This window comes from Hibiscus syriacus, unplaced genomic scaffold (assembly GCF_006381635.1).
Source record: "Hibiscus syriacus cultivar Baekdansim isolate YM2019G1 unplaced genomic scaffold, ASM638163v2 tig00110082_pilon, whole genome shotgun sequence".
Classification (NCBI taxonomy): Eukaryota; Viridiplantae; Streptophyta; class Magnoliopsida; order Malvales; family Malvaceae; genus Hibiscus; species Hibiscus syriacus.
In genome coordinates this window covers 28,740-41,942 of record NW_024062588.1, presented here as the reverse complement: position 1 = coordinate 41,942, position 13,203 = coordinate 28,740, and the positions used below count along the sequence as shown (strand labels likewise).

Below are 13,203 nucleotides of genomic sequence, written 5' to 3'. Positions count from 1 at the left end.
AAAATGACATACAAACAGAATCAATAAGTGAAGAACAACAGGAATTCAAAATAGATGATGAAACAAAGAACTCAAAAAAATACATACCACCAACAGCCCTACAAATCCCCTAAATCTTATCATTGGAGAGGTCCTGTAAAAGGAAAAAATTGGGGTAGAATCAATTGAACAATGAAAATATTTGGATAATTTTAACACTGACAATAAATTATGAGTGAAATGAGGTACATATAAAACATGTTGCAACTCATGAGTAGAATCTAAGAAAATAGAACTCATATGTGTAATAAAAGATGTTTTACCATTGGGAAGATGAACAAGACGTTGAATAGAAGTACAATCAATAGGATTATTCAAGAATTGAGGATCAGATAAGACATGATTAGTTGCTCTAGAATCTAAAATCTAGGTAAGAGACCTAACAGTTGCAGAGTGCTTACCATCAACACCAGCCATGTTGACAACAGATGGCTTGTTAAGAAGCTCCAAAATCTGACGATATTGATTTTGAGTGAAGACTGAAACCAAAGGTGCTACAGACACGAGAGCATGAGGAGCTGAAGAACCAGAAGTAGAATTAGATTGTGAACCCTCCAAATTAACATTCAAGGCAGTAGGAGCATTTTTTATGGCCGAACTTAAAATCAGTAGGAAAAACGATCAAACGGTAACATTGGTCACATTTGGGACCTTTGATCCCACAATGATTGTAATTGCCTTAAAAAACGCCTACGAGATCCCGAAGAAATCTGATTAACAGAAGAAACAGCCGAAGAACCGAAAAACATCGCAGATGAATCACAAATGGAGAAACGCCAGAAAGATGACGACGTTGCGACTCTTCTTGAATAAAAAAAAAGAATATGCATGATTAACAAATGTGACCAATGAAAATAGATGATGAAACAAAGAACTCAAACAAATACATACCACCAACAACCCTACCAATCCCCTAAATCTTGTCATTAGAGAGATCCTGTAAAAGGCAAAAATTGAGGTAGAATCAACTGAACAATGAAAATATTTGGATAATTTTAACACTGACAATAAATTATGAGTGAAATGAGGTACATATAAAACATGCTGCAACTCATGAGTAGAATCTAAGAAAATAGAACTCATATGTGTAATAAAAGATGTTTTACCATTGGGAAGATGAACAAGACGTTGAATAGAAGTACAATCAATAGGATTATTCAAGAATTGAGGATCAGATAAGACATGATTAGTTGCTCTAGAATCTAAAATCTAGGTAAGAGACCTAACAGTTGCAGAGTGCTTACCATCAACACCAGCCATGTTGACAACAGATGGCTTGTTAAGAAGCTCCAAAATATGACGATATTGATTTTGAGTGAAGACTGAAACCAAAGGTGCTACAGACACGAGAGCAGGAGGAGCTGAAGAACCAGAAGTAGAATTAGATTGTGAACCCTCCAAATTAACATTCAAGGCAGTAGGAGCATTCTTCTTATGGTCGAACTTAAAATCAGAAGGAAAAATTATCAAACGGTAACATTGGTCACATTTGGGACCTTTGATCCCACAATGATCGTAATTGCCTGAAAAAATGCCTACGAGATCCCAAAGAAGTCTGATTAACAGAAGAAACAACTGAAGAACCGAAAAACATCGCAGATGAATCACAAATGGAGAAACGCCAGAAAGATGACGACGTTGCGACTCTTCTTGAATCAAAAAAAGAATACGCATGATTAACAAATGATAATGGTTGACTGAGCAACAAATGGCTCTGAATGGCTGAATAAGTGTCATTCAAGCCCATAAGGAATTAGAAGAGGTGTTGGTGCTGAATGTGCTGAAGAACTTGTTGCGAATTTCCACAATCACAGGAAAGAATAGGAACTAGGGCAGGATATTCATCCCAAAGCAACTCAATCGAGTAAAATAAGTTGAGATAGACGAATCGCCCTGAAATAATCGAGTAATTTCTTGATGCAAAAAATATATCCGAGATCCATCCACTTTATGAAACCGCTCCTTCAAATCCTTCCAGACAAGAGCGGCACTACAGGCAAAAACGATGCCAGCCGAAAGCTCATTGCCCACAAAATTAAGGATCCAAGAGAGAACAATTGCGTCACAACGATCCCACTAAGGATGCAAAATCGGCTCGAAACTATCTTTGGAACAGTCAACATCAATGAATCCAAGCTTATTCTTCACAATGAGAGTGATGCACAGAGAACGACTTCAAATCGTGTAGTTCTAAATCCCAATCAACTGATGAGAGATAAGCGGGGTACTACGTAAAGATTGTAATATTATTATAAAACTGATACCATGTAAAGACTGTAATATTATTATAAAACATATACATTTTATTCCACTTAACATAAACTTACAAAAGAAGGTATTTATACAAAGCTAAGCAACTAACTACCTAACCAATTTACAAACAGTTAAGTAACAAACTAACTACTAATCTCAACATCTTCGCATCCCTACAATAACACTGAGTCAGTGAGACAGTGATCGGAGCGTGAACGAGCTGACTGAGTTAGAACGGAGGAAATGGACCACACCAGGCGAAATCGTCGGCGGCTGAAACCGGCTTCAAAACCTCTCGCTTAGTAACTAAGGAGCTCTCGAGTAGCAAGGCGGGCCTCAGTTGCCTTCCCCAAATGACGTTCCCACCTTCACTGACGACTCCGATCGGCTCCACTGAAGCGAATGACACATTGACTCTCCCTTGCGAAAGCTTCGATCTGAGATGAGGTAAGCCGGCGAAAACGGAAGCGCGTGACAACACTCGCGACTCTATTGCTAGAGAAAGACAGAGCGAGAGAGAACAAAATGTGTGTATGTTAGCAAGAGCGAGCTCTTAATGGATGGAGCGAAATTAAAGATTTAACTTCCATTTTTTACTTTTTGTGGTTATCAAGTTTCAAACAATTACATCATTTTATTCCACTTACAACGAAGCTCAGGACATTATAATGCGACCTCTTAGTTGATCACGTTAACCAAGATTATAACATGAAGGGGATTATTGATCAACGGTGTAGAATCAAATATGCTTGGATGCAGCGTAGGCATCTCAACTCTGAACAGGCTAATATTTTGAATTTTTATTTTGACAAATAATTTTTTTTATACCTGAATCAATTTTATTTAATCAAAAAATATAAATAAATCACATTAACATTAGATTGAATATCTAAAACTTTTGTAGAATTGAAATTTAAATTACTCAAATTTTAAAATAGAATTGTGAGAAGACAAAATGATATTGGAACTTGATGATGATGTTATAATATGAGTGCTTATAAATACAGGTTTAACAATAATGACTTTGATGTTGTGTGTGTGTGTTTTCTTTAAGATGATTCGAGGGTGACATTGACATCAAGTTTGTGATAGTGCAAAATTTGTTAGATACATCAACTTCATAGATCTTCTAATGAAATTCTTAGAAATATTTCAAGAGAGAATAGTTTCCTATTTAATCAATAAAATCACTCAAATAAATTCTATTTTTTTAACATGTTTAAATATAGAATTCGAGTTTGGATTTGATACCAACAAGCTTAAACTTCACACTAAATTTTGATTAAAAAGATATTCAAGGTCAGCTACACTAAATTTGTCTAATTAAGGAACCTATTTTACCTAATAAAGTTTAGGGGCCAAATTAACCATACTCACCAAGTTTAAGCATCATTTTGTGTTTTAAGCTTTTTGGTTACCTTCTTTACCAAGAAATGTTATATGAATTTACGTTTGTTGTACGGAATATGAAGAATGAAGAATGAAGAATGAAGAATGAAGAATGAAGAATGAAGAATGAAGAATGAAGAATGAAGAATGAAGAATGAAGAATGAAGAATGAAGAAATTGGTAGTTTTTGTTTGATTAAAGGATCTATTTCACTTAAAAAAGGTTTAGGGGCAAAAAATTCATCATATTCATCGAGTTTAAGGATATATTATATGAATTTATGTTTGTTGAATGGAATAGTAAGAATGTAGAATGATAATAAAGACTATATGTACTTTAATATAGGGAAGGATGAATTTATAAAATTTTAAAAATAGAAATAAATTATTAATAAAAATATAAATATAATAATTAAATTATATAAAAAATTAAAAATTTAATGACTACCTCCATCCATCCGTGAATGATAAAAAGTAGTTTTTAGGCATGGAAACATAGGAATATATACGTATACATAAGCATGTATAGTTGTTCTATTCACATGTATATCATAATGAAAGGTGTGGGGTGGGGGGAGCGGAATGGCTAATTCGCTGACAGGGGAAACCCAATTCCATGGCGTGTAGTAGGAAAAACAACAAACAACATACTCCCCAAAACCCCTATCCCAACAGGCAACGCCGTGAGTATCTCTCGAGCCTCACTCGACTGCACCGGATAAAAGCAACTCACCACATTCTGATCAAACAGCGCCACCGCCGCAAACACCATTATCGACATGAAAGCATGGACGAAATCGATGAACCTTAGCTTATATTTCGCCGTGGATTCAGGCGGGAGCGTGGCCGAACCATCGATCACCCACAGACCCTTGATCGTGGCCAAACCGTAGCACACATTCCCATCCTTGTCCCTGAAACTATCCGTGAAGTTGGAAACGAAACACGACAGACCGCAAAGGAATACGAGGGCGGCCGTCATGGACCGCCCCACGTAGTCGCAGTCGCCTTGGTTGGTGAAGATCGGCGAGAGGAGTTGGAAAGCGAGGACGGTGCCGGTGGGTAAAAGATTAGCCAAATGTGCTGTGCTTTGGAACGTCTGACTTATCGCTTGCTGTATGAGCGTTTTCCTTTCGGTTTCTGGTGTTTCTGCCAAATTTCGCAGAAGGGGTGTTTTGTGTTCGCCGTGTTCGTGGGTCGACTCATCACCTTGGAACTTAATCTCCATAGCTGAAAACCTTCTAAATTTCTTTGATTTTCTGAGAGACTTCTGTTGAATTACTGTATATATAGATTATTATTATTATTACAAGAGGTTTAAGACTTGAAGTAGATATGTTTTTGAGTATGGGTAAAGGGAGGGAAGAGAAATAGAAGCAATGCCTTGCAAGGAAAAGAAACCAAAATATATTATAGATAATGTAATCACTTTAATTGAACGTTTCAACAAAATTTTATTTGGATCTCTTTAATATTTTGTGTTTTTTATTGGATTGAATAGGATATTTACTTCTAAATCGAAGCGTTATGAAATAAAAAGCTTGTGGGACAATGTAAACGAAGACAAGGGATTCTCGTGTTGGGTTGCAATGGACCGACTTTATAACGAACAAGATCTTTGGGTTTCCAACGAGAATTGTGTTGCTTAGGGTAATGTCAGCGTAACGTAACATTTTGTTGCCGAGACGCAATATACGTGAACAGGCTAATCTTCTATAGGGAACTTTCCTGTTTGCTATTCCTTTTTAATGCTTGTTATAGAGGCTATATCTGCAATTGTAAAGATGCTTATTTCAAATATTTGTCATGGTATTTGCCCAAAATCTATTTGCAAAAAATGGAAATGAATATAGTCATCGCTTGCACGTTTTACTTGTAGATCAATGGGGGGCTCGGGTGGACGCCATTTTCCTGCCTAATGTGATTCTAACCGATCCATAACAAATGTGTTAAAAAATACATTATAGTAAGGTACAAAATAAATGCACAAACTATAGCGTTTTATACAAATAGGTGTCTAAAGTATTTTTTGACTCATCTCGGTGCCCAAAGTTACCACTTTAGGTGTCCGGATTGTCAACGGTGTTAATTTCCACGTTAAGTGACACATGTCACATTCTAGTGATTTTAAAAAATTTATTTAAAATTAAAACAATTAAAATTATATGCTTTAAAAAAACATAAAAATTTTGAATAATCTCAAGACTTTGAAAACCTTCATTTCAACCCCTAAACCCACGTCGACTGTCGCCATTTGCCATCGACAAAGCTCTATATGACCTCACCCCCGACGAGTAAAACTCCTATGAAATCGTGACCGATCGACAACGAATCAACGTTTTATACCCCACAAACCCTATGATGAAAATCGCGATCTCATACGATTCTGACGACCAATTGGCGGCAACTACAATGGTGTATGCCTAGAAGGATGGAAGGACTACGTCGGCAATGATGGTCATGGCCGAAAAGGTGAACGGGGTTAAGGTTAGGATTTAAGGGTTTTAGGGGTATGGTTTTTTTTAATAGTTTAAGAGAAATTAGTGGTTTTTTTAATCAATTTAATAATGTTTTTAATATTTTTAAAAAATAAATTTCAAAATCACTAGATTTTGACACGTGTCACTTAACGAAAGAAAATTAACACCGTTGATGGCTTAGACACCTAAAATGACAATGTTTGTAACGCTAGGCATCAAGATGAGTAAAAAAAATACTTTTGATACCTATTTGTAAAAATCGGTATAATTTGAACATTTATTTCATATTTAAGTCTTATATTAAATATCATTAATTTTTAAATTTTATATTATCATATTTGTATTATTTTAAATTTTGCATTGAATTATAATTTCGGGTTCAGACTGTTAAATCGATAACGATGTGATCATGTTACAATTAGGATAGTTTGCTTCTAGATTTCAAATTTTCATAATTGTATTTGATAATTTAAAGATAAAAATCTCGTCCTTCTTTATTTACTTTTTGTTTTAAGCTTCAAGCAAAGCAAGGAATTGCTTAAAAAGTATGCAGATGAGCAAAATTTTTCATTTTTGGATTAACTTAGAAGTCTATTTTGCGTTGTTGGTCTCCATCGAGTTCCAACTTTAAAAACATAAATACAAACCAACAGAAACTGGGTTGCCCATTTACAAGATGCAACTCAACAATGACCAAACCCAGCCCATACTGCAATATATACACTTGTCCTGAGTAGAGATGGTAAAAAAACTTATGCCCATACATTTTGATCCGATTCGATCTAATATAATTATGTTCTTTTTGTTGGAATTTGGGTTTTAGGACGGTTTGGATTTAATATTTTTCTTTAAGTTTAGCCAGTTTGGGGTCGGTTTCAAATTTAGGAAGAATCCTCCAAAGTTTTTAGAAATTATAATTAAACGTCTAAAATTTTTGAAAATTTTAAGTAAATCCCTCAAACTATATTATCAAGATCAGTCACTATCTATGACACTCGACACCGTCATATGAACCGTCCCAAATATGGTTGGTCTTCTCAGTTGTATACTAACAACTCTAAATTGAGAGAATATAATGAAGAAGTTGATCCGAAATGGTCTTTAAGGTAGAATGTTTTTTTTTGATGCGGCATTGGCCATTGCGCAATCATTCAAATGTTGAGTTCAAAGTTAAATTTAAGTTTTACCCACGGGCACTTGATTTTGTGGGATGAGACACTAGATTTCTTAAATAAAGTCAAGGGTTCGAATCCTAACAATTGTAAATGAAGTAAAATTTAGTTGTGAGTAGGGGTGTTCAAAACTGGGTACCCGGTATTCAGGTACTAAAATGCCAGCCCATGACATTCGGGTACCCGTAAAACCTGGGTATCAAGTTCATAATTTTTTTTTATTTTTTAAATTATATTATTTTTTAATATATATATATAATTCTAAAATTTAAAATTTAAAATTGTATAATATATAATTCATACATAAAATTCAAAAATTCAAATTACATAATTGAAAAAAAAATATTAAATAAAAAAATAATTAAATTTTAAGTGTTTTGAAGTTAAAATAAATATTTTTAAAAAATAATTTAGAATGTTAATGTGAAATAATTAAAGAAATTAGGAATTTAGAATGTTAGAGTGAAATAATTTGAAAATTATAAATAAACATTTAATATAAAATAAAAATAAAAAGATATATAATAAATCGGGTACCAGGTCGACGGATACCCAGTTAAGTAACATTTTGTGACCCGGGCCCGACCCAAAAACCCAGAAAATTTAACGAGTCGGGTACTCAGCCCGGAAAATCGAGTATTTTCTAAATAAATACTCGATATTTTTTAACTGAGTCAGCGGGTAGTCGGATCGGGTCGGATATTTTTTAACACCCTTAGTTGTGAGAGTCGCCCTTATCTCTATAATATCTAATCTAAATTAGTTGATCAATAGATTAAATATCGATAATTATACTTAATTTTAAAATTATGTTTATATTAGCAACCTTTCATAGTCCACATCCACCTTTAATATACCTTTTCATTTCATATGATCCACCACGTGACTATTGGTAACATGATGATGCCCATGCATGTCTAAATTTCACATCCCGATAACAACACGCCTCATTGGGGATTCAAATACACACTTTTCTCTTTTTAAAAGGACTGATTTTAAATACGTATACTTGTTGAGGCTGGAACTAAGAAAGCTTAAAACTCCATGCTCTGGACAAAGAACCTCACACAAGGGGGGAGTCCCTCGTAATGCCTAGTCATGCATGCAAAAACATTAAGATTTGCATGGGATTCCTCATTGAGATAAATTATCTTTCGATCACATTATATAACACGTATCGAAACCTCTCGATTACTCAAATTACATCTCATTTATATAGAATGCCTATCTAGCGATGGTCTTATTATAGAAGATATAAATAATCTTAAATCCTAAACCTTAATTTCTTTCGACGACGACTTGAGTGAGAGAAGAGAGAGAGTTTGAAAAGGCTAGTTTTGTGATGACGTTCAACGTTGTGAGCTTAAAGGAAATGACTCAAATGAGAATGGTGGTAAAGGAATTAATTTCTTTTACTTTTACAGCCCCATCCACTACTCCCACCTTAAATCCAATGGGTGAAACCCTAAAAGCCACTTCATCCAAGGTGGGCCTCCTCCATCGCCAACCGGTTCAGATATATGCACCTTTTTCCCTCAAACTGCATGCTTGGGAAAAGTCGCAATGATGACCAAACCATTACCTCACTTTTTTTTTACAAAGGCTAAACAAATTTGTTGAATGAGGTCTATAATTCAAGATTATGACATTCTTGTAGATTGTATTGCAATCATGAACACCTCTTACATATTAAGACGTCATCTATTAAATGATTGCTCTATAAACTATGAACCTTATTTTATTCTCTTAGTTATATCATACACATTTTGAACAAATCAATTATAAACTAAGTAGTTTGTTCTTAGTCAACTACCTTATACATATAGGAATGAATCTAGGATTAGATATTGGGATAGAGCAATCTGAGCGACCGTTCAGGGTCTTCAATTTTTTTGTATTTATAATTAGGGCTTTCAATTTTTATATTTATAATTAAGGCCCTTGATTTTTATAATTTCATATTTTTTTAGTTTTTGACCCTCTTATTCCATTTCTCTTATTAATTTATCCAGTTTTGGATTAAATTAACCAATTTTTATATTTATAATTAGGATTCCTAATTTTTATAATTTCATAAAATATTTAGTTCTTGACCCTCTTTTTTCAATTTATCTTATTTACTCATTCGATTTAATCATTTTTCTCTTTTTTTCAAATCTTACTCTTCAGTTTATCAAATATACTTCAATTTGCAGTCTTCTTCATTCTCAATCCAGCAATAAAATAAAATATATATTTTTTATTATTCAAAATCAATCTATGTATCATACATACATTCATATATATATATATATATATATATATATGAAAAATAATTCATATAAAAAATGCTTGAAACTCGTTAAATAAAGTTTGCAATTAGAGTACGTGAATGGAGAGTATAACACTAGAGAAGATTATCTACCGATATAAAATTTAATTCAATTTAACTCTAAAATTAATTGAAAGTCTTTGCAACTTTTTGACGCAACATATGCAAAAGTTTATTTTTAGATAAAAAAAAATTAAAAGTTAAGGAAAGGTGTGAATGGGAGAAATGTAAAAATGAAGCATACGACGACAATTATGAGTGTGAGCCACCATTGATCTTTTAGTACTTTTTTTCACCTTTTATCAACCTTAGTATAATGAAGGAAAGCATATGCTTCCCTCAAAGTTTGTAAAAGAGCATGATTTTTAGACCCACTCAAAACTTGGCTAATGGGGCTTATCTTTTATGAAGTGGTGTGGGTTGTCATGGGGTTGCCTACAACAGTTCTAGCACTAGCTGTGTACTTACTTTTTTTAGCTTTTAATCCCCAGACAAAACTTTTAGTCTTGATTTTTTTAGTTTTTTAATAATATATATAGTTTAATAATTTTTTTATTGAGTGATTAAAAATAATATTTTCTCGTAAATTATTATCATTGTCATTTGATCGGGCCTTGCATGCTTTTTTGGCTTTATCATTTTATTGTTATCCGTTTTTATCTTCTCGTCATCTTTATTATTCTCTTAATTTTTTTCTTTCGATTTTTGAATATTTTTTGACAGTCAGTAGAAATAATTGTTGATAAAAAATAAAAATGAAAATTTTATTACATACTCTTTGTTGGAAGTTTATTATTTAAGTATCATAAATGAGGGCTTACACACAGAGTAGAGTATTTGATGACAGCTAAAGGATTGTTGGAAGGTTATTATTACATGCTCTTTGTTGTGTTTTTAACAACTCCCAACAAAGTATTGAATAAAATTGTTCTGCATTTTAATGCATGGTAAATGGTGTATTGATGTGTGGACTAGCGAAAAACACTGATAGCCTCTTTTAACAACGTGACCACCACTCACATGGGCCCTCGTCCCCTTAATCAATATTTGATAAAATACCTTATATGATATATCCTAATTGAATAAAATTTCAAATGGCTATGGATTGATATGTCTTCGCATTCACATGTGTTATATATATATATATTTCCATAGAAGTAGTTAATTTTATTAAAAATAAAAAATATTTAAATTACAATGAAGATTTATAATTACAGTCGTAAATTAAACACATAATAAATATATTTTCCTAAACACGAAAAAAGTGATCACTTTAAGATCACAAAGAAAATGTTAAAAATCCTAACTAAATAAATTCGAATAAAAGATAGATTCCATCAGATCTAACTGTATCGATAAACATACTACAAAAGGGGATAGGATTATTGAAAGGTCACTGACAAATCGTAAAATCAGAATTTAGCGACATTAAAATACTATCCACAAATGCCAACTGTGTATCCAAATCTAATCCGAGGATCCAAAGCAAATAAGATCAACATAATAACAAATAAAGCGTCATATTGATCGATCGTGACGATGTCAAATCTAACCTAAAAAAATGATAAATGAGAATAACAATCAAAAGACAGAGAAAAACGTGTCATAAAAATATATTATAAATGCATAAGAAGGCGTGCTATTATGACAAGATTATTAAAAATATAAAACAATAAAAAAAATAAAGATATACTAAAATAAAATAAAGAAAAAACAATATCAATAATAAAACCGATGTTATTGTCAATTACAATGATGATGAAAAAATAAACTAACGATGACTAAAGAAAAAAATGTCATATTTTTTATTTGTCAAACAAGTTATATTGTAAATTTTTTAAATCATACTAAATAAAATTTAAATTATAAACTTTGAAAAGTAATATATATATAATATTCGAATTTAAAACGAAAAGACATTAAAGGTCTTATCATTAGGTTTATGAACCGGACAAAAGAAATATTATTTTTATCTAATAAAGATATGTCAAATCTTATCATATTAAATATGTAAAGAGAGGTGAGCAAAGTGGATAGGCTATAACTCAGACGCCCACCATGGTCGACCAGTGCACTGTTGACTTTTACATTGCTTTTCAGTAAACGTTGGTTGATAGATACGCAAGAAAGTTCAATTCAACGAGTAAATGGTACTGCTTTTCTTGTTCTCGAAGATGTTTGCGGTCGAGAATAGGACTCTAAACCGATTGTGTTCAAGTATTAATATTATTGAATTTAATTGATTCAAAAAGTTTAAAATTAGGTTAGACTTTATTTAAAAATTCGTAAACTTAAAATTATCAAGTTCGATTCGAGTTTAAAAAATTTTGAACTCAGTTTTTAATTTTAACTTCAACAATATAATTCGAGCCGATTCGAATTTGAATATTGTTAAATTTTGTCTTGCTTAAAATTCTAACAGAACTCGATTTAAATATATCAAAAGTTTATGTAATTATCGAACATGAAATATTTGAACAAGAAAAAAAAAATAACTTTGGTGTCCATTCCGCCGAGATGAAAAACAGAGCAGCTATAATTGCTGGAGCCATTAAATAGAATCACGGTTCTCATGTTACCTGATTCATCCGTCACATTTATTCTGACCTCAAAATGACCCAACATGAAGGGCAGTAACTCTTAATTTTTCTTTTTTCCAGCTGAAGTTATTAGAATGAAAATGATATCTTGGGTCCACTATTTATAATTGAGATTATTGTGTAAGATATCTTTAAATTATAATCATTATTTTGAATTGGTATTTAAATTTTAAAATATTCTACATCAACTTCTAAACTATAATTCATTTTAAATCGATCCTTAAAAATTATATATTAATTCTCAAACCATCAATATCATTATAGGCTAAATATAAAATAAGTGCTCAAATAGGTGCATAAGCTATTTTTTGAATGATCCCGATGTCTAACGTTACAAATATTATCACTTTAGGTGTCCAGGTCATCAACGACATTAATTTCCTTAATTAAGTGACACATGTCACATCATGATATTTTTGAAATTTATTTTTTAAAAATTTAAAAATATATTTTAAAAAACCTTAATTTCTTTAAAATTACAAAAAAAAATCCAAATCCTATTACTATTACTGGCTGTCCCGACCACTGCCTTCGTCGTCGACCACCGTCTCCGTCATCGGCCATCCACCCTTTGTTGATCTCCTTTGATATCTTTCATCTCACTTTTCATTGAATTGCAATAAACCCTAAAAGCCAAAAATCATGATGCCACTCAACCACCTCACCCTCGTTCACCAATTCTTCCATGGTTTTTCTGTATATTATTGGTTCAAGTTGACACGGTATTTAGAAAGAAGAAAATTATTGGCGCAAATTCCCAATCCTCCCTTGAGATTACTTAAACATTTAAAAACAAGGGAGTTGATGAATTAGATTTTGTAATAATTATTGTGACTTCTACTTTTTATACGTTTTTGTTATTTTAATTGATGAAGACTTAAAATTAAAGTAGCGAAGTAGTGTTGTCTTAGTGTTAGGGGTGTGCAAATCCGGGTACCCGATTTCCGGGTACCCGGAAAT

General features: G+C 32.4%; 1 protein-coding gene across 1 annotated transcript; it reads right to left on the bottom strand.

The window, feature by feature from the left end:
- Positions 1-4,141: 4,141 nt before the first annotated feature.
- On the bottom strand, positions 4,142-4,939 carry LOC120214633 (protein DMP4-like). The gene has a single exon (XM_039212475.1). It carries the CDS (start codon positions 4,906-4,908, stop codon positions 4,267-4,269), a length of 642 nt encoding a protein of 213 aa, XP_039068406.1. The 5' UTR covers positions 4,909-4,939; the 3' UTR covers positions 4,142-4,266.
- Between the last annotated feature and the right edge of the window lie 8,264 nt (positions 4,940-13,203).